Source organism: Podarcis pityusensis (assembly GCF_964106645.2).
Source record: "Podarcis pityusensis genome assembly, chromosome: 17".
In the NCBI taxonomy this organism is placed as follows: domain Eukaryota; kingdom Metazoa; phylum Chordata; class Lepidosauria; order Squamata; family Lacertidae; genus Podarcis; species Podarcis pityusensis.
The window spans coordinates 19832874-19855490 of NC_138042.1; the positions used below are offsets into that span (position 1 = coordinate 19832874).

Sequence of the window (22617 nt, forward strand, 5' to 3'; positions counted from 1 at the left end):
TGTAGACGATTTGAAAAGTATTTGCGATGAACAATTAACGTTTGTAGGTTTGCAAGAGGCTCTGTGAAAATAATATTAGAAATATTGTAAAAAGGGGAATAAGAGGGAGGAGGTTTTTAATAAAAGGCAATATTAGATTAAGAAATGCAGAAGAAGGACTAAAACGGAGGATTTGCAGAAGAGCTGAGGGAAGTCCAAAAAAGGTATTTGTGAAAAATTGTGTTATGTGTTTTTATATTTTTGTATTGCAAAATGAATAAAAATAATTTATTTATTTATTTTAAAAAAGTGTCCCTGGATACATTGAAAAAAATCTGGTAACCTTAGCTTCGAGGGCCTTCTGGCGGTTACTTCACTGCGAGAAGTGAAGTTACAAGGGACCAGGCAGTGGGCCTTCTCCACAGAGGCACCCACCCTGTGGAATGCCCTTCTGTCAGATGTCAAGGAAATAAACAACTTTCTGACTTTTAGATGACATCTGAAGGCAAAGGTACAGCAAAGTTTCTAAAGTTTAATGTTTTATCATGTGTTTATATTTTTTGGATGCTGCCCAGAGGGGCTGGAGCAATCCAGCCAGATGGGCAGGGTACAGTTTTGAGGGTTGAGATGTGAACAAGAAGTTGCAAGACAACAGGCAGGAGAGAGGTTGTGACAACATCAGGGCTTTGGACAAACCCTCAAACCAGCCTGCAGAGCCAAGGGTCAACTCAACAGCATGGAGCTGAGTGCCTATGTTGTTGTTTAGTCGTTTAGTCATGTCCGACTCTTCGTGACTCCATGGACCAGAGCACGCCAGGCACTCCTGTCTTCCACTGGTCAAACTCATGTTGGTAGCTTTGAGAACACTGTCCAACCATCTCCTCCTCTGTCATCCCCTTCTCCTTGTGCCCTCCTTCTTTCCCAACATCAGGGTCTTTTCCAGGGAGTCTTATCTTCTCATGTGGTAGCCAAAGTATTGGAGCCTCAGCTTCAGGATCCGTCCTTCCAGTGAGCACTCAGGGCTGATTTCCTGAGCGCCTATAACAGCATCTAAAGAACAGTAGCAGAACAGAACAAGGCCAGGATTCCAAGACACTCCTGCAAGACAAGAGGGAAGGGCACACACAGACCGACCTAGGACTGCCTAGCTCTTGGTTAGGCAGTACCCTACACCCAGGACTGCAGTGTGTACATGGGCACCCAAACTGGATTATGTATCTTGGGCTGTCCTTCAGAAAAACCAGAGTTCCTTCACTCAGTCACATTAGCTATGGTGTAGCTCAGTTGGCAGTGCCAAGGCTGGGGGGGGGGGGGAGAGAGAGAAAAGTCACAGGTCAAGCACTACATCTCTGGTTATCAAGTGATCTTATCATTTCGATAATCTTGAGAGCACAATATTATTCTCCCTGCGGCTCAGAGATTTCCCCCCCCCCCCCCCCGACAGTGGTAATTCCAATGTAATGGGGTTTTTTTATGTGTATTCTTTTGGGGATTAATTCCTCAGGGCCTGTGCTTGAGGAAAATGTTGCGTTGGAAGTGAACTCTTGGAGAATAAGTACAAAGATCAAAAAGGGATTTAAAGGGGGGAAAACACCAAATAATAAAATATTGCTTTTTGTTTGCTGACCAAGTAGGTTCATTGCGGACATGATATAGATAGTTGCAAACCTTTCCAAAATAGAATCTCTTACCATCATTTTCCATTATTGTGTTCATCTTTTAAATAACTTCAGCAGTTCTGGGAGTGATCCATCAGCCTAGGGTACCTTTAATTCTTTTTCATTTTATTGAGACATTTTTATTACAGATTTGTGTTTGGTTACCCGTACAAAAACTACCAAACTGAATCTTCATCCAGGATGGGAGCCAATATCTGTCAACCTTTAATAATATTTTTTTAAAAATCAGGTTAACATCATTCAAATTAAACCACAAGAGCTGATAACTAACCCAAAATGTTTATATTTTGCATTGCATTGTTTTTATTTCTTGTGTTTTGCCCGTTTCTAATATAACTAAGTTATTAATTTAAATAAAAAAATTCCTTCCTGTAGCACCTTAAAGACCAACTAAGTTAGTTCTTGGTATAAGCTTTCGTGTGCATGCACACTTCTTCAGAAGAAGTGTGCATGCACACTTCTTCAGATACTTATTAATTTAAGTTATTACTCCTTCCAAAGAGACCAAGGTAGTGTCCATGAGGTTATCCCATTTTATCATCATAACAGCCTAAAAACTACTGAGAAGTGACTTCACAGCTAAACATTAACTTGAACCCAGCCCACTCCCCTCTGCAACACACTCTCTTTCTAAGATTTCCTTTCTCAGTCCCACCTGCAATATACATTCAGAATAGTATCATATCACTTAAAACAAAGACTAGAATTTCCAGCATGTTTTAAGAATCAATCAGTCCTCCCTGGGAACTCTGGGAACCGTAAGTCTGTGTGGACAATAGAGGGTCTTCTAACAATTCTCAGCACCCATAACAAACTACAGTTCCCAGGGTGCTTTGGGAGAAACCATGCCTGATGGAATTGATATGACAACTTGTGGACCTGGTGCCGATTGAAAGGCTGATTAGAAATGAAATGAAATGAAATAAATAGTCTCTAATTACACAAACATAATGTTTATCCATCTGCGTCTTTGTTCACCGCCAAATTGTTTGCTTCACAAGTTGGAAAGGTGTATGCTGTTATTTTTCTTCAATTGTTTTTCTGTTTTCTTCCTTGTTTCTGCGTCAAGGGGGATGTGATACAAAGCAGGTAAGCATTTTGTACACTGCTGCAAGTGTTTGGCTCATTCGCCTTTTTAAAATTGAAATTTGTAAAACATAACAAGAGAGCGAATTTTTGCATACAAACAAAAGTAACAAAAAGAAACGAATCAAATATAACACAAAATCCAGCAGGAGAAGACAAACAATATTTTCCATGCAAGTAGGCACTTCCTTAATCTTAGGAATTCTCATAGTCTTGCAAAATGAAAAAAAAAGAATAAAAAATGAAGGAAGGAATGAAAAGTTAACACCGTCGTTTCCCTTGCTCCAAAATTACTAGTAATTCAGCAGAAATATAAAGAACATAGGTCTGCCTAAACATAGACTCAGAATCATTGAATTGTAGAGGTGAAAGGGACCCAAGAGTCATCCACAATGTAGGCTTATCAACACCAGTCCCCATCCAATTTTAAACCACACCAGACCCTCCTTAGCTTTGAAAATAAGTTAGCAGTTGTACACTTTCACAAAATCCAGAACTTGGAATAAACAAGAGAGACCATACGGCCAGGGCTTCATCATTTGTAAATAACATAAAATCATGCCACTTTGCGAAAAATCAGTCTCTTGCAGTATGCCCCCTAGCTACTTTCAACTTGTTGGAAACATTATCTACAAGAGCAATTCTAGAAGGGCCAGACTTTTTGAATACCAGTAATTTGAGTGCTCACTGGAAGGACAAATCCTGAAGCTGAGGCTCCAGTACTTTGGCCACCTCATGAGAAGAGAAGACTCCCTGGAAAAGACCCTGATGTTGGGAAAGATTGAGGGTACAAGGAGAAGGGGACGACAGAGGACGAGGTGGTTGGACAGTGTTCTCAAAGCTACTAACATGAGTTTGACCAAACTGCGGGAGACAGTGGAAGACAGGAGCGCCTGGCGTGCTCTGGTCCATGGGGTCACGAAGAGTCGGACACGACTAAACGACTAAACAACAACAACAATTTGCCTAAATATAAATGTCCTTCAGAATCTTGCCACAGTTGCTCTCGCCGCTGTTAATAGGTGTGAAATGAGTTATTTGTTTTTTTTACTGTATGTCTACATCTATATCTTCGAAGCGCGCTTAGCGCAGAGCAGCAGCCGCGCCTTTCCGCGCCCCACGCGGGTCGTCCGAGCGCCTCATGAAAGGGCGCCGAAGCCCCCACAACCCACCCCACCCCCGAGCGCCCGGCTCTTGACCCCACAGCCCTGTGGGCAGGAGGGCCTGCTTGGCCCCGCGCCCCTGTACCCGGCGACCTTTAATGGAGCATTTTTGTGGGTGCTGCTCGGGCACCCCGGGGAGCACAGGAAGCTGGCACCTGTGGGCACGAGGAGGAAGCGCAAGCGCCGCTCGCTGGGGGAGGGCGCCCCAAGGTGCCCCCTCCCCCCCCCAGGGCCGTGTGGTTATGCAAAGTGACTCAGAGAGAGAGAAAGAGAGAGGGCGCCGCGCGCGCAGCGTCTTGTGCCAAGTGTTTGGGATGCGCCTGACAGAGACAGAGCGCGCCCTGCTCTCCAGCCACACACGCGCAGAGGCACCGCCGCTGCCACCACCACGCCTCTCCTTCTCCTCCTCCTCCTCTCCGCCTGGCTATCTCGGAGCCGCAGAGCCAGGCAGACTCCGCCAGCAGCAGCACCAGCACCAGCGACTGCGAGAGGAGGAGGAGGAGACGCCAGAGACCCCGCAGCGTGACGAAGGCGCACCGTCCCCGTCCTCTCTCTATCCACACGCGCGCGTGCGTTCCAGCGAAACCAGCAGCCGGCCGAACGCGAGCGAGCGAGAGCCGTTCTGCCGTTGAGGGAAAGACCCGCCGGCTCCTCTCTCTGCCTCCGTCTCTTGCGCGCGTGTCTCTAGTCTCTCATCCCTCCGGCCTCCATCTCCTTCCCGTGCGTCTTTTCTCCCACCACCATCACCACGAGCCACCATGGCGAAGGAGCTCGCCCGGAAAAGGGGCTTCAACTGCAGGCGCTTCCTGAAGAACAACTGGCTCCTCCTGGCCACCATCCTCGCCGTGGTGCTGGGTGAGTTGGCGGGCAAGGGAAGAAGAGGGGGAAGGAAGGACGGAGGGAGGGAGGGAGACAGGCAGGCGAAGGAAGCTGGAGCGTCGCGGGGGCGCGTGGAAACCTCTTTCATCATTCGGGGGGGAAAGCCAGCCCTTCTCTTTGGAGGGAATCCTTGGCGGCTGCTCTGGGTCGAGGTTGCCTCCTTCCAGCCGTGTGCAGTAGTCTTCCTTAAGGTGGGGTTGTAAGCAGGAAAATAGAAAATGACAAGAAATAGTTCCACTTGCTTAACATTGAAGATGTATATGTGAATACACACAGAGAGACGTGTGTATGTAGGAACAAAGAAGATTAGATAGATGATAGATAGATAGATAGATAGATAGATAGATAGACAGACAGACACGTACACACACACACACACACACACACACCAGGGGCGAAACAAGGCATTATTTCACCCTGGTCAAAGACCCAGCTTGGCACCCACCCACCCCCCTGCGCATTTGCGTACACACAGGTTGGGAGCATCAATGGTTTCCCTCTGGAGGCTTCACAGGGGGGGGGGGGGAAACCTGGCTACCCCCCCATAGCTACGGCTCTACACATACACAGAGACAGAGAGACAGAGACACACGCTAAACAAATGTTCAGCCACCATGGGAGAAATGTAGCGTTGTATTATGAGCATCCTAGAAAGGTACCCCAGCGGGGATTGGTTCCGGGACTTAAAAAGGACCCCTGCTATCATTTGGGCAGGATTACAGTCTATCTCTTCTAAGCTCTTTGCCAAACCCCCAGCTGAGCTTAATAATACCTAGTACACACACACACACACCTCGAATATCACATGATGAAAGTGGATAGGTGTTTTCCTCGAGGAAAGCCCTTTCCAAAAAAAAATGGATATCTCCCTGGAAACAGATGCAGATTTGTTCTTTGTGGAGTGGATGGGGGTTTCCCCAGCCCTGTTGCAATAAAGGAAAGAGCTGGCAGTGAGCAAATCTTTGCCACTGTGATGAAATGGTACTAATGTTTAAGTGCTGATCTGGCATTCGTTGAGCATCTATAGAATGTTGATAAAATTAAAACACCGTGGCTCCTGAGTCGAAATACGTTTACTCAGGTGTAAGTCCCACTAAGTTCAACCAGACTTGGCAAGTATTTTAAGAAAAGAGGAAACCTTAAGGAGAGCTGATTGCCCAGGTCTAGCCCCACTGCAGATTATTAAATCGTTCTTCATCTCAGCAATCATTGACTTGTCCTATACTAGTACCTGGCCCCGCATGATCCTAGTAATCTTGGAAAGGAGGCTCATTTCAGAAATGTTTACTTCCAAGTAAAGCTTATTAGGATCATAGCTGAAGAAAGGGTAAGATGACCATTCTGTGAGTGCCACATAGGAGCTGTGTAGCCTGATTTACATTATATTTACTTGCAAATAAACCCTGCTGAGTTCAAAAGAACTTGCTACTTGTCAAGTAGGTTTAGGATTGCAGGAGAGCCTAACCACGTGTACTCAGATGTAGGTGGCTCTGTATTTGTTTGTTTGTTTGTTTGTTTGTTTGTTTGTTTGATAAAAGATATACAGTGGTACCTCAGGTTACATACACTTCAGGTTACATGCGCTTCAGGTTACAGACTCTGCTAACCCAGAACTAGTGCTTCAGGTTAAGAACTTTGCTTCAGGATGAGAACAGAAATCATGCTCCGGCGGCGCGGTGGCAGCGGGAGGCCCCATTAGCTAAAGTTGTGCTTCAGGTTAAGAACAGTTTCAGGTTAAGAACGGATCTCCAGAACGAATTAAGTTCTTAACCCGAGGTACCACTGTATACTGCTTGGTTGTAGAAAAAACCCCTCAAAGCAATGTTAAATGGAACTCACTCCCAAATAAATGTGAAAAGCACTGAAGTTACCCTTCCTTCCAGGAAGAATGATCCCCATTCTCTTTCTTAAATCTCCCAAGACACCTCTAGTATGTGAAGTTATTCCTGTGTATTTTTTAAAAGCTAGAAACAGACAAGTATTTTTGTATATAAGCTGTACACTCTCACTCCAGCACGAATTGCCTGGCTGTCAAAAAATATAAAGCACCCTTGGTGATTGTTTCCAGCCAGGATTTGTTAAATAATTCATTTCAGTAATCTCATTTACTTGACTGCATTCAGTTATTGGTATTACTCTGGCTGTTAGAAGTGTAAATCACGCTTATCCAACCAACATCATTCTCATGCAATATTAATATTTGTTAAATGCCATCCGTTGAGTGTATTTCATAACGATGTGGGCAAATTAATACGAAAGACAAACATGCCTCTTCCCTCTCCATTTCTCTCAATACTGGTTTTCCACAATCTAAATTATAGCCCTCAGTATTCCACAAGTAAGTCATGGTACCATAAAAAGGCAAATAGCAGTGCGATTTTTCTTGAAGAAATTAAATCAAAATTCAAAAATTAATTCAAAATTCCTTTTGAAGTCAGTTTGTTTAGTGTTACAATTATACCCCACATTTGTTGTTGTTTAGTTGTTTAGTCATGTCTGACTCTTCGTGACCCCATGGACCAGAGCACACCAGGCACTCCTGTCTTCCACTGCTTCCTGCAGTTTGGTCAAACTCATGTTAGTAGCTTTGAGAACACTGTCCAACCATCTCGTCCTCTGTCGTCCACTTTTCCTTGTGCCCTCCATCTTTCCCAACATCAGGGTCTTTTCCAGGGAGTCTTCTCTTCTCATGAGGTGGCCAGAGTATTGGAGCCTCAGCTTCAGGATCTGTCCTTCCAGTGAGCACTCAGGGCTGATTTCCTTAAGAATGGATAGGCTTGATCTTCTTGCAGTCCATGGAACTCTGAAGAGTCTCCTCCAGCACCATAATTCAAAAGCATCAATTCTTCAGCGATCAGCCTTCTTTATGGTCCAGCTCTCACTTCCATATCTCACATTTATTTCCTCCAAATAGTTCAGTGGGTTACATTTCATCCTCACAGCAACTGTGTGTCATAGGTTAGGCTGAGAGAGGGCAACTGGCCCAAGGTCATTCAGGGAGATTCATGGCTGACTGATGATTTGAACCCTGGTCTCCTACGTCCTAGTCTGATTGGGGATTTAGGGTGCAACCTTAACCCAAGATCCACCAGTGAGTTAGGCTGCAGTAGATCTCTGGCTCAGTCAGCTGAGGCTGCAGTGGTTTAAGTCCCCAACCCTAGCTTAGCTGGAGATGCACTGGTGCAAAATGCTCGTCTTGGCTCAGACGGCGCTCAGCCAGCTGACCCAAAGCTGACTGGATCGAGGCTGGTATTAAGTCCCTAGGAAAGCATGTTGGGGACAGGGACAGGCAGGGAAGAGACTTCATAGGGACCCTAACTCTGTTCATCTCAGTCATGTGGCCTAGCAGCCCAGCAGAACTTATGCCAGCAAAAAAGGGGGTGGCTTGTTTAAGGCTATTACAGTCGTGCCTCAGGTTAAGTACTTAATTCGTTCCGGAGATCTGTTCTTAACCTGAAACTGTTCTTAACCTGAAGCACCACTTTAGCTAATGGGGCTTCCTGCTGCCACCGCACTGCCGGAACACGATTTCTGTTCTCATCCTGAAGGAAAGTTCTTAACTCGAGGTACTATTTCTGGGTTAGCGGAGTCTGTAACCTGAAGCGTATGTAAGCTGAAGCATCAGTAACCCGAGGTACCACTGTATTTTAAGGCTTCCCTCAAAACGGGATTGGGCTCTCTCGGTTGGCAGTAGCCTTGCTTCTGAATGGGGTTTGGCTCTGGCTTACCTTAAACGTAAAGGGACCCCTGACCATTAGGTCCAGTTGTGGCCGACTCTGGGGTTGCAGCACTCATCTCGCTTTATTGGCCGAGGGAGCCGGCGTACAGCTTCCGGATCACTAAGCCGCTTCTGGCGAACCAGAGCAGTGCACGAAAATGCCGTTTACCTTCCCACCGGAGCAGTACCTATTTATCTACTTGCACTTTGACGTGCTTTTGAACTGCTAGGTTGGCAGGAGCAGGGACCGAACAACGGGAGCTCACCCCGTCGTGGGGATTCGAACTGCTGACCTTCTGATCGGCAAGTCCTAGGCTCTGTGGTTTAAGCCACAGTGCCAACCATGTCCCTCCTGGCTTACCTTAGGCTGACTTAAATCAAGACAGGGTCATTAAGCTGGTTTCCCATAGTTAGAATTGCTTCTTTAAGCATCAGAAATAGCAAAAGATGAGCCTTACAGTTCAGTGTACACTTGCTTAGAAATATGGAACTACTTTTGAATGGGTCTAGGCTCTAGTTTCGCGTATTCTCAGTACTGATCTAGAAAGGCAAAGGAGCATGCATCTGGACTATGTATACATATTTAAAAGGTAAAGGTAAAGGACCCTTGACAGTTAAGTCCAGTCACGAACGACTCTGGGATTGCGGCGCTCATCTCGCTTTACTGGCCGAGGGAGCCAGCGTTTGTCCACAGGCAGTTTTTCTGGGTCATGTGGCCAGCATGACTAAACTGCTTCTGGCGAACCAGAGCAGCGCACGGAAACGCTGTTTACCTTCCCGCCGGAGCGGTACCTATTTCTCTACTTGCACTTTGACATGCTTTTGAACTGCTACATTGGCTGGAGCAGGGACTGAGCAACGGGAGCTCACCCCGTCGCAGGGATTCGAACCGTTGACCTTCCGACTGGCAAGCCCTAGGCTCTGTGGTTTACACCAAATGTGTTGAATATCTGCTATATGGAAATTTATGGACCTAATAGGTATCTAAAGTCATTTGCACGTAACAAAATATATATTTACTCAAAGTAATTGTTGAACTGAAATACAATTAAGAAGAAGTGATATTTTAGGGAGCAAGCTAGCAGGCGGGGCCCATTATTTACATCATAGGAGCCTACACAACACAAACCACTGTTGTTGTATGTAGGTTTTATTTTATTTGTTTTTTATCTTATTTTTTGGAAATGTACATCCAGGGTTTTTTTCCCTTTAATTTTTTTGGGGCCCCCCAAGAGAGTAGGGCCCTAAACTATAGCTTGTTTAGCATATACGTAAATCCGGCACTGACTTTAGGACACCTGTTGTGGGGAGAATTTAATTGGACTTAACCGTCCAGGGGTCCTTTACTCTTTTGGGGGGGAGAGGAGTGTCTTTGGAGTAATTTTTATATCATTTGACAAAGCAAGTCATCCATTGGACTCTGCATATGTGGCTCAGGATCTGAGCACGAGGGGTTTGAATACATCCTTTGTAAATTCTTATTCATTTTCCTTTGAACAACTCATCCCTGTGCCATAGGACATACTCCTTCAGAATCTTATCAGGTGACCTTGGAGGTTGCCGTTCGTTGTGGGGGGGGTATACCTTGGAATGCTGGGATGACTTTCATAATTATTTGGATCTTGGCTACAGTTCAGTTACTTTTCTGAGTTTTGTACATTCAGGATTTGATCCAGAAGGCAAATTCACACATGCAATGCTCATTTGTTGATCTCCCCCATTGCTTTCCTGCAAGGAGAAATTTAGAGATTTTAAACATACCTTTGAAGGGGGGAGTTGTAATCCCTCTCCACTGACCATGATTTAAAGTAATACATACAAATAGAATCTACTGGCAAATTTGTTGTTTCTTCACTGTTTGTTTGCAAGTTACTTTATTTCTAAAGCAGCTATATATTTCACATGGAAGTCATTTTAGTTTTATATTTTCCTAAAGAAATCTACTTTAGATAAGTATTGTTGGTAAATTTTCCAGAAACTCATAGCATCAAATTTTAATGTAGATAAACAATTTTATGTCCATACATTTGAACTCTAATAGATCTTTTAAAGGAAGCATGAAGATCTATTAGAATTGAAATGTATGGACATCATAAAATTGTTTCAATTTAGCAAAGAATTGGGCAATTAAAGGCCAAAATTGTGGGTATGGGTTAATGAAGAATAGTCTGGGTATGAAAATAGCTTTTCCATATAGCATTATATTAAGATCAATATGTACTGCTATACTTCAGTACTTCGGAACATTGTTAAGGATAACTGCTATGCTTAGTGTATTTTTGGTATTTGAGATGATAAAGCGTGTCATACTTCAAAGAAACCAGTTAAATTGCTTTTTTGGTACAAGGACATGCCCTTGTGTGCAATTTTAATTTTTTTTTGGGGGGGGGGAATATATGACAACAACATTTCAATTAGAAACCTTTTCATAGCTGAAAGTGTAATCACACTTTTTTCAAGGTAAATTACAAAATACAATCCCATCCTTCCTTAGTTCAATCAAACGCTATTTGATGTTTGGGGACTTCATTTGCTTGAGGATCTTAAAAATAATTAAATTATTAAGTAAAAAAGAAAAAGAAAATTATGCTTCTGTGGAACCTTACAGTACTTTTGCAACCAAGCTTTGAGTAAGCAGTAGTGCAGTAGCTGAACTGTATACAACTAATATACATAATCCACTGCAGGCTTCCTCAACCTCAACCCTCCAGATGTTTTTGGCCTACAACTCCCATGATCCCCAGCTAGCAGGACCAGTGGTTAGGGATGATGGGAACTGTAGTCTCAAAACATCTGGAGGGCTGAGGTTGAGGAAGCCTGAACTACTGTGAACTGTATAATTATGATTCAGGTTCTTCTTTGTCTTGATAGAATGTTTCCCCGTTAAGAGTCAGGGCAAAGCTTTTGTCTACAATGACTGCACCAAGCTAGCAGTGTTGGTCAGTGGAATGGAAGAAAGGAAGTAAACATCTACTCTGGGAAATCCAAACGTCCATTAATCTTGACTCAGCCCTCTAGATGGTTTGGGACTACAATTCCCATCACTCTGACCACTGGTCCTATTAGCTAGGGATGATGGGAGTTGTAGTCCCAAAACATCTGGAGGACCGAGTTTGCCTATGCCTGGTCTTGACATTAAGTACAGCGCTAATGTGAAGATTTCACATTGGTTGAAACCAAGAAATTGCAACTCCATTGCAAATTCTATTTCCATGTGAACCCTCTCTTTGCAGACTGAGCAACTGCATTATGTTCATTACCTGGTGCAGATGTTGTAAGAACTACTACAGTCATCAGTAGTAGAGTCATAAGTAGAGGTAGGGAAGGAATTCAATTCAGTTTGCATTTAAAGTGAAACCTACCTAACTTGCATTTAGGTTGGCAGTTCGAATCTCCACGACGGGGTGAGCTCCCGTTGTTCAGTCCCAGCTCCTGCCAACCTAGCAGTTCAAAAGCACATCAAAGTGCAAGTAGATAAATAGGTACCACGCCAGCAGGAAAGTAAACGGCATTTCAGTGCACTGCTCTGGTTCACCAGAAGCAGCGTAGTCATGCTGGCAACATGACCCAGAAGCTGTCTGCGGACAAACGCCAGCTCCCTCGGCCAGTAAAGTGAGATGAGCGCCGCAACCCCAGAGTCATCCACGACTGGACTTAACTGCCAGGGGTCCCTTTACCTTTAAGCTACTGAAGGTAATGGGACCCTTTATATGTCCAGCCATCCTTTGTCTACAGCAAATTGTCACTGTTTTTTTGTGTTGAATATGTGCTATATGGTAATTTATGGGCCTAATGTATCTAAAGCCATTTGCACATAACAAAATATGTATTTTATCAAAGTAATTGTTGTAAAGTCCATGCAGAATGCAAAGTTCATACAGAATGTAGGCACCCTATCTATAGAAATGAGCAAACCGGTGATATTTTAGGGAGCGGGCTAGCAGGTGGGGCCCATTGCTTACATCATAGGAGCCTACACAACACAAAACACTATTGCTGTATGTAGGTTTTATTTTGTTTGTTTTTTATCTTATATTTTGGAAATGTACATCCAGGTTTTTTTCCTTTAAGTTTTTTGGGGCCCCCAAGAGAGTGGAGCCCTAAGTTATAGCTTGTTTAGCTTATACGTAAATCTGGCACTGCCCTTACACATTTGTGGAAGCATGTATGAACCTTTCAACAGGCATTATCCAGTGAGTTTCTATATCATTCGAGCAACCACACTCCACAGAGTATTCTGAATAGCAACAACCCTACAGTGGTACTTGGAAGATGCAACATCCCTGAAACTGCAGTGCTTCTTTGCAAGATGTCTTGACAGCTGTGCATTTGTTTTGCTATAAACTTCTAATATAGAAAAAGCCCCCCCCCCCCCATGGCTGTAATGGCATTTGAAAACAGATCAGTCAATAGTGGTGCAAGTGCAGGATTTATTTATTTTTTTGAAAAGAATCTGGTGTAGAAAGGTTTTAGATTTAACAAAACAAATTCCCATCCGGAATTGTGAGGATTTAATTCACAAACAAACTGAGCTCTAATTTTATTTGTACTTCTGTCGGTAATATATATTCATTACTCGCCAAGGGCAGTAATTTGCCAGAACAGGAAGCCCTTAACGCCAGAATTCCCAGATGAGCTCCCTCCATACATTTATAAATCTGATGGTCGCCATAAGATCCATTATGACAGAGAAAACACAGCACAGGGAAGCCGCCTCCAGCTCAAGAATCACAGGCACATGGTGTCAGTGTGCTGAAAAACAGAGATGACTCGGGTGTAAAGCACAGAAGGACTGCTTTGCTTTAGAGACAAATTTACAGATACAGGGACAGAAATCATGGGATTCCATAGTAAAGTCCTAATAATTTCATATGCTGTGCAATGCCCAGAACATTTTAAATGGTTGGTGATATTAATAGTGCGTAATATCATCAACCATTACCATCAACCATCAAAAGAGAGTCACTTTTGACCATAGTATGCTGCAGGTAATAATAATAATAATAATAATAATAATAATAATAATAATAATAATTTTTTTTAAAAATTTGAATAATAAAACGAAGGGGGGAAATCCCTCCAATGTAAGTTTAATTCACCAGCCTTCCAACCTACCACAAGTAGCCAGGAAATTCCAAAGCAGCAATAAATCTTGCCGCAACTCCCAGCAATTAGCACTCGCTGAACTCAGAGCTATGTACCTCATCAATCAATGAGACAGTCCTCCGATAAGCACACGGCCATCTCTACATCTCTGGGCCCATAACCATTGTTGGAACACATGGGGGGGGGGAAGCACAGCGCCCTCACTGAGACAGACTTTTCCGGACATCTTCCTCTGGAGCGCAACCCGGGACGCTCATAACTCTGCAGTCCCGGTGCGCAGCAGCAACACATATCCGAAGATATATGCACACTCAAACAGCAGAGTAAAGCTGGAAGCTCAGGCTATGAGGTGTGACGTCTAAGTAATTTATTAAGCAATATATACAGGACAAAGCAGGGATGCGGGTAGCACTGTGGGTTAAACCACAGAGCCTAGGACTTGCTGATCAGAAGGTCGGCGGTTCGAATCCCCGTGACTGGGTGAGCTCCCATTGCTCGGTCCCTGCTCCTGCCACCCTAGCAGTTCAAAAGCACGTCAAAGTGCAAGTAGATACCGCTCTGGTGGGAAGGTAAACGGCATTTCTCTGCGCTGCTCTGGTTCGCCAAAAGTGGCTTAGTCATGCTCGCCACATGACCCAGAAGCTGTACGCCGGCTCCCTCGGCCAATGAAGCGAGATGAGCGCCGCAACCCCAGAGTCGGTCACAACTGGACCTAATGGTCAGGGGTCCCTTTACCTTTACAAGACAAAGCAACCATGGTGTCCTCTCACATCTTCTCCAAGAGAGAGAGAAAAAGTACAAAAGTACAATCCAATGGAAGAGATAGAACTGGCTTCCATTTCCCTCACTTTCCAAGCACGGAATGTAAACACAGACATGTGATGTAATAATCACACGTCCAGCAACGGGAGAGAATGAAAATGCTGACAGTTATTGCGACTTCTGGGCTAACAGGTTAGTTGTTTACTGGCAGCTGTATTCCCTGGGGTCAGCGGTGGAGGAAGCCACTTGGGCTCCTGGGGCGGCGCACCCAGGGGCTGGGCGAGCCTCCCATAGGGGCAGGGTACACCGCAGGGCCTCCGGAATCTCCCTGCCTCCTCCCACTCAGCCGCCCTACAGCTGGGAGGGAGGCAGCGGGCGGACCATTTGGGCAGCATGGAGCCTGCGCCGCCCAAGTTACCGCGTCACTCCCAGAAGAGACGTGTGGCTCGGGCGCGTTGCAGGCCCCGCAGTGAGTGCCGCCCAGCATTTTGTCACCCCCCTCAGTGGTGACACCCAAGGCGGCCCGCACCCACCACTTCCTCCACCCCTGCCTGGGGTGTCTTCACTACAGATTTAAAGGAGCTTAAATATCCCCTCTCCAGTGTGGTGTAGTGGTTAAGAACGGTAGACTCGTAATCTGGTGAACTGGGTTCGCTTCCCTGCTCCTTCACATGCAGCTGCTGGGTGACCTTGGGCTAGTCACACTTCTCTGAAGTCTCTCAGCCTCACTCACCGCACGGAGTGTTTGTTGTGGGGGAAGAAGGGAAAGGAGAATGTTAGCCACTTTGACTCCTTCGGGTAGTGATAAAGCGGGATATCAAATCCAAACTCCTCCTCCTCCTCCTCCTCTTCTTCTTCTTCTTCTTCTTCTTCTTCTTCTTCTTCTTCTTCTTCTTCCAGCTACAGGAGAGCTTTGCATTTGCTGCACATCACATTCTCCATTTAAACAAAGCTTATACTCCCAAGAGATTAGGTCTATACTCCACAAAACCAAATATAATAAAAAGTTCTAAGAAGTTTACATAAAAACCATTAAAAAACAATGATTTTCAGTTTTTAAAAATCCTAAAGACTAGAACAAACTGTGTACCACAAATGAAACTGAGCAATGTAAATAATTTGGTTAAAAGTGTTTTCAACAAGGTAGCATGTTTGAAAACTACCATGCTATGCCATGTGTGAGATAATGTGCCTATAACTATGCTAAGAGCAGTAATCAGAAAACAAAATCCACTCTAGAATAATAAGAGAAACTCCTTGTGTGAAAGTTATTTTCACTCAACATATCATTAAGTGTTTTCAGTTATATTTTTGACATTGCTTTCCTTTCCCTGGACTGACTGCAAGTGCTTATAAAATAGGGTGACTCAACTTTAGGAATGAATTTGTACGTAGAAAACCTGGTTAACATATGGCCAGCTATTCCAAAAGGTTTATTATGAAACTACCATACAACATGTATTCATATACATTTGTTTCCTTTAGCTATACATACAAATACAATAATAATAATTTGAAATTTACTATGTGCAGACCAGACATTCTGAGTAAAGTATGATAGTCTGGGAATGTAAGGAGAGGATTCAGTTTATTCCTGCTGTGATACTGAGCAAGATAAATCACACAGAATGTCACCGCATGCTAGACTGCTTCCTTAAACCACTGAGATGCTTTGTGTTGCTTCCTTTTCATCATGTAGCACAACGTACTTCATTAAAACAAAATAAATTTAGCATGTCAATGAGGAAAGAGCGCTGAAAGAAAGAATGTGTCTTTCTTTATCCAAGGCAGATGACAGATGGCTTCATCTGAAAGCTTCACGTTTGGGCTGAAACATTCTTGAGAAAATGTCTCTCCAGAACAAAAGCATAGAGAACTGAAGCCCAACTCATTTCCTTTTCTTTATATTTTTGTGTATGTAAGCAGACCGCTCCGTTTCCAAACTTTATGTTGCATAGACACACGCAGAAAACGTATTTGATGGGTTGGAACAATGGGGCAGTTTCAGGAGAAGCTGCTTGTTTCAAACCATGTGATTGGTGGCTAGGTGTAACTTTTGAGCATGCTCCAAGGTGAGGCATGAGCCAGTGAGAACAACAACAGGAAGAATGCTTCCATCGTTGAGTTGCCTCACAGGTCCGTACACATGAAGGAACCTTCTGCCATCTTTGAATAACATGCAGTGGTACCTCGGGTTAAGTACTTAATTCGTTCCGGAGGTCCGTTCTTAACCCGAAACCGTTCTTAACCTGAGGTACCACTTTAGTTAATGGGGCCTCCTGCTGCCGCTGTGCCACCACCACATGATTTCCGGTCTCATCCTGGAGCAAAGTTCTTAACCTGAGATATTATTTCTGGGTTAGCGGAGTTAGTAACCCAAAGCATTTGTAACCCGAAGAGTTTATAACCCGAGGTACCATTGTACTTTTGAAGAACAAACATTTCCAGCACTGTCATAATTTGCTTTATGTTGATTAAAATTATATTCAAAACATGATTTCATTCCTCCTCCCTCCCCTCCCAAATACTAAATCTGGTTTTGTATTTCACTGTTACTTCTTAGGCATTGGATTGGGTGTCGCCGTTAGGGAATATGGAAATCTCTCCAATCTGGATAAATTTTACTTTGCCTTTCCGGGAGAAGTTCTGATGAGGATGCTCAAGCTAATCATATTGCCATTAATTATATCAAGTATGATAACAGGTAAGACCAAATATATATATATATTCTTATTTCTGTAAATAAAATCTGTTTGGTTAAAAAATAGCATTAAGCATTTAAAACTTTACTTCCACAACTTTCAAATGTAACATTTCTCAAGTCTTACACTGATGCTATTTTAAGAATATAATGTAATAATTATTTATTATTTATTATTTATCCCCCGCCCATCTGGCTGGGTTTCCCCAACTACCCTGGGTGGCTCCCAACAGAATACTAAAAACACAATAAAACATCAAACATTAAAAACTTCCCTAAACAGGGCTGCCTTCAGATGCCTTCTAAAAGTCAGATAGTTGTTTATCTCCTTGACATCTGATGGGAGGGCATTCCACAGGGCGGGTGCCACTACTGAGAAGGCCCTCTGCCTGGTTCCCTGTAATATCAAAGCATTTCCTTCACCTCCTATTTCTAGATTATTGTTCCTTAACAGGTTTTAGGAAGCTCAAACTTTGAAATTTACACAACTGTAGAGCAGGTTCTCAGCTCAGGGTTTCTCCTGAGGGCTCTTGTCATTTGCCAGTTACATGCAGCTGCTTCATCAACTGCAACCAGTTCTCAGCAGGGATAGCCTAACCATGCTCTGATAACCTCCCAAATTGGATTGCCAGGGGTGAGAGGAGGAGTACCTAATCCCCTATCAATTTGCCCATCCTCTAAAATCATCTTATGAGATCCTCCTTCACGCAAACTCCTTGCCTAAGGTCGGGTGGTCAGAGAGAGGACCTTGCCAGACATGGCTCCCCGGTTATAAAATACCCTCCAAAGGAGACACACCTGGCCACCAGCGCTGTTATCTTGTATGTACCAAGCAAAACTCTGGTTTTGCTTCTGGAAGGAAGAGCTGGGAGTGTTGATCCTTCCAAGTGGAAAGCAGATGTCTTGTGCTGTTTCAGAGTAACAACAAACCTTTGAGAAGTGAATACATTTTAGAGCTCCGGGACACAGGTGGCGCTGTGGGTTAAACCACAGAGCCTAGGACCTGCCAGTCAGAAGGTCGGCGGCTCAAATCCCCGCGATGGGGTGAGCTCCCGTTGCTCGGTCCCTGCTCCTGCCAACCTAGCAGTTCGAAAGCACGTCAAAGTGCAAGTAGATAAATAGGTACCGCTCCGGCGGGAAGGTAAACGGCGTTTCTGTTCGCTGCTCTGGTTCGCCAGAAGCGGCTTAGTCATGCTGGTCACATGACCCAGAAGCTGTACGACGGCTGTCTTGGCCAATAAAGTGAGATGAGCGCCACAACCTCAGAGTCAGCCACGAATGGACCTAACAGTCAGGGGTCCCTTTACCTTTAGTCAGAAGGCATAAATTGAAAGTAAATCATCCAGGAAGCTTAAAGAACAATCCTGTTAAGGCGCAAGACAGCATATCCTAAATGTTAGCGCCTTGTGATGACCAGCACACACACCCCCAAACTGTACCCTGCCATGTCCCCTTTTTGTCCCTAATGACGCTGAAGTTCTGCATTAGAACTGTGGGAAGAGAAAATTGAGTACAGTCATACCTTGGTTTCAGAACAGCTTAGTTCTCGAACGTTTTGGCTCCCAAATGCTGCGAACTCGGAAGTGACAAAACCCAATTTGCGAACTATTTTTGGAAGCTGAACGTCCGACGTGGCTTCTGCTCTTCCGTTTGGCTGCAGGAGCTTCCTGCAGCCAATCAGAAGCCACGCTTTGGTTTTGGAAGTTGAATGGACTTCTGGAACGGATTCCATTCGATTTCCAAGGTATGACTGTACTGGATCTCACTCTCTGAAGCTGGAAGGGGATATCCAATATATCCTATGGGCCCAACACTCCTTCCCAGGGACCATTGGATTACATGCTCAGAAAGCAAAAACAAAAATGTATGCCATATTAATTATACATGAAGTGAACATCCAAAAGTGTTTAAACTTTTTTTTTTTATGGAGGGGGTACCTAATAAAGGTGCAGTTAACATGATTTAAATGTTTTATTCACAGAAATCCCAAGTTTTGCTTGATTTTTTTTTAAAAAAAATGAATACTTGTAAATATTTTAAAATATGACAGCTCAGTAATGTACACTTCTGGTTTACTATTTAGGCTTCAGGTGGGGAAATTAAGAAGCTGGAAATTGCCGACATGTTAATTTTTGCTTACGTGAAGAGCTGTATACATGAATAAGTGTGCTTCTTACAGATAGTCATCTGATAAAGTTACTTACAAATTTGATGTTGGAACCAACTAGTATTGTATCCATTTCCAGTTGTCCAATCCAGCAACATCTGCAGGGCACCCTGCTAGATACCTCTACAAGAAAGTAGCTGTGGCTTTGCAGTGTGAGATATCTGAGTCGTCTTAGTAGGGATGTGTAAATAGGCAGAAGTTTGCATATTCTGAATTATTAAAAATCTTACAAGGAAAGGAAGAAAGTGTTCAGATCATTGGCGTGAAGTGCAAGGAAATGACTGTGATGAAGGGCATTGTTTGCCAAGCAGGACAAAGACTGGAGCTAAATGGAGTACTCATCTTTTCAAGCTAATTAGGACAGCTGAAAGATAAAAGGACCCCTGGACGGTTAAGTCCAATCAAAGGTGACTATGAGGTTGCGGAGCTCATCTCGCTTTCAGGCTGAGGGAGCTGGTGTTTGTCCGCAGACAGCGGACATGTGGGTCATGTGGCCAGCATGACTAAACCACTACTGGTGCACGGAGGACTGTGACGAGTGCCAGAGCGCACGGAAACACCATTTACCTTCCTGCCGCAGCTGTACCTATTTATCTACTTGCACTGGCATGCTTTCAAACTGCTAGGTTGGCAGGAACTGGGACAGAGCAACAGGAGCTCATCCCGCCGTGCAGATTCGAACCGCCGACCTTCAGCAAGCCCAAGAGGCTCAGTGGTTTAGACCACAGCACCACCTGCGTCCCTCAAATTCAGAACTTAACAATCATAGAATCACAAAACTGTAGAGTTGGGTGAAGTGAAGGGCATGAGGCAGGAGTTGGTAATGCAGGTGCAAAGTTATTTTGGCACCTGTTTCTACCGCTTCATTTTCCCCTTGAACAATGTATAATGAAGGAGACAAAGGTCACAGACAGAGCACGGCAGACCACTGAGAAAGCCAAAGGTTAGATAGAGGGCATGATGTTCAGACAGCTGTGGCTTGTCTGCGGATGGAAGTGCTCCACATCCGGCGGTCATTCCTTCAGTTTTTTAGTTTTGGTGGCCCTTGATCTGGACACTAGACTTCTCTTGATGCAGTCTAGAATTGCATTCGCTTTTCTTTTCTTTTCTTTTCTTTTGTTGCTGCATCACACTGTTTACTCATGTTAAGCTTGTGGTCCACTATGACCTCTAGATCCTTTCATATGCACTACTATCAAGCCAGGTGCCCTCACAAATCCTTCAGTAAGTCAAGATTCCGTCTTGTTCTGATAGTCATCAGATGAGAGTTAAAGGAGGAAATGGGTCGTGATTCATAGAAGACATGTGTAAATCCTTACAATCTTCTGGGAAGACAATGATTGTCTTAGTCTGAAATTTGCAAGGTGGTTGTGATGCACTTTTCAAAGAGATGATAATGTGATTGTTCTGTAATGTAGGCAAACTAGAATTTCCCCCTCATATTAGGTTATGTGAGTTGATCAGTTACACATCACATGCAACCTAGTTTGTGCGCAGGTTGCTTTTGAATTCCAGATCATCCACATCATTCTGCTGACACGTTCACAAAGCACAACCACATTATACGTAGCAACCTGCTTTGCCGAACTGTACACCGAAGTGGTTGTGTGAATCAGTTCTTAATGCACGTGCTCTTCGAGCAGAGCTCATTTTAATGTTTGATCGCGTTTGGTTAAGTAGTAACCACACTCTTCAATAGTGTGGCATGTGTGCTTGAGGTCATGTATTTTGTCTCCGCAGTCTATATCTCGTGCAAGCACAACAAGCACCTATTGTCTGCCTCGGGAACTGGCCAAGTATGCAGTATGAAATCAATCTCTGTAGAGAGAGGATTTATGGTTTGATCATCAAATAGAGCAGTGTTGGCACAGGCAGTTAATACAGGCCAGGCTTTTTTGCTGATCCTCTTTAATGACCAATTTATTGTGTGGGCTAAATGGAATGGAGGAAGAAATAGATTCTGTCAGTTTCCCTCTAATAGCTAGGTGACTTGTTCGGGCCTTGCTAGAAGCTCTGAGAAAGGGAGGAGGAGTATTGCTGATTCACACTCAGTGATGACTTTCAGATTTCATCAGTGGCTAATTTCTGAAAGGGAGCTGCTTTGAGTTCAAGCCTGCCTAAAAGGCACACCCTTTGATCTTCTCCCTAATATCAGGTGTTTTGAGGGACTAACGCTGGTCACTCTGTGCAGAGAATGAACTCTGTACATGTGCAGAGGCACACATATCTTATTATCTTGCAATATCGTTCAGAATGGAAGCCTTGCTCAATTGAAATCTGGTTCTGGGTCTCCATCTTAGTAATTTAGTAATTTAGTAATTTAAAACCCTGAAGGGACATGCGTGACGTTTTGGGTTAAACCACAGAGCCTAGGGCTTGCCAATCAGAAGGTCGGCAGTTCGAATCCCCGCAACAGCTCCCGTTGCTCGGTCCCTGCTCCTGCCAACCTAGCAGTTCAAAAGCACGTCAAAGTGCAAGTGGATAAATAGGTACCGCTCCGGCAGGAAGGTAAACGGCGTTTCCGTGTGCTGCTCTGGTTCCCCAGAAGCGGCTTAGTCCTGCTGGCCACATGACCCGGAAGCTGTACACCAGCTCCCTCGGCCAATAAAGCAAGATGAGCGCCACAACCCCAGAGTCGTCTGCGACTGGACCTAATGGTCACGGGTCCCTTTACCTTTAAAACACTGGAATGCTGACACATGGTGGTAGAAGTCAACGTGCCGAGGCACCACCCCATAAAGAACATAGAACAGAGCTCTATAGCTTTGTACTGGGACACGATCACAATTCTGGCAACAGTACAGGATAAGCCATTAACACACTATACTGGCAGCTGCCACATGGCTGCACCAGGGCAATTATGTTGATCTTGGTGTGCAAGGAAATGACAGGATTCTCTCCACAGTGGCGGAGCAAGCCGATCGGGCGCCTGGGGAAGTGCACATGCCCTGCGCTATGGGGTGGGGCCACCCGCCCACGAGGTGGGGCAGGACGCTCCATGGGGCCTCTGGAGTCTGCCTGCCTCCTCCCACTCAGCTGCCCTACAGCTGAGGGGGAGGTGGTGGGTGGCCGTTTAGGGTAGCGTGGAGCCTGTGGGCGCTCAAGCCACCGTGTCACTCCCAGAAGAGACACATAGCTCGGGCTCTGCAGGCCCTGCGGTGAGTGCCACCCGGCATTTTGTCACTCCCCCCCCCAGTGGTGACACCCGGGGCAGCTCGCCCCCACCGCACCCCCCTTCCTCCACCACTGCCTCTCCAATCCCCTTGTGTAATACTTGGGTCTTTGTCCCTTAAAGGAATTATTGAGAGTGATACAGGGACTGGAAGGTGTTTAAAGGATACTTGCAAAACCATATTGAAAAATCAGAACTCCTATTA

At 44.6% G+C, this 22617-nt stretch overlaps 1 protein-coding gene and 1 long non-coding RNA gene across 3 annotated transcripts in view; one reads left to right on the plus strand and one right to left on the minus strand.

The window, feature by feature from the left end:
• The first annotated feature begins 4267 nt into the window (after positions 1–4267).
• Positions 4268–22617, plus strand: part of SLC1A1 (solute carrier family 1 member 1) — a 37092-nt gene continuing 18742 nt past the window's right edge. The window contains exons 1-2 of one of the 2 annotated variants that reach the window (XM_080987855.1): positions 4268–4762; positions 16936–17076. In XM_080987855.1, coding sequence (XP_080843981.1) covers positions 4666–4762; positions 16936–17076 — 238 coding nt within the window. In that variant the 5' untranslated portion in view covers positions 4268–4665. Of the gene's footprint in view, positions 4763–14521; positions 14565–16935; positions 17077–22617 lie in introns of those variants that run through there. The other variant, XM_080987856.1, reaches the window with a different exon arrangement.
• LOC308466109 lies at positions 12915–14467 on the minus strand. Its single transcript, XR_013980672.1, has 2 exons — positions 14346–14467; positions 12915–13256 (listed from the first exon to the last, which is right to left on the minus strand). It is a non-coding gene; the product is annotated as an uncharacterized lncRNA (long non-coding RNA).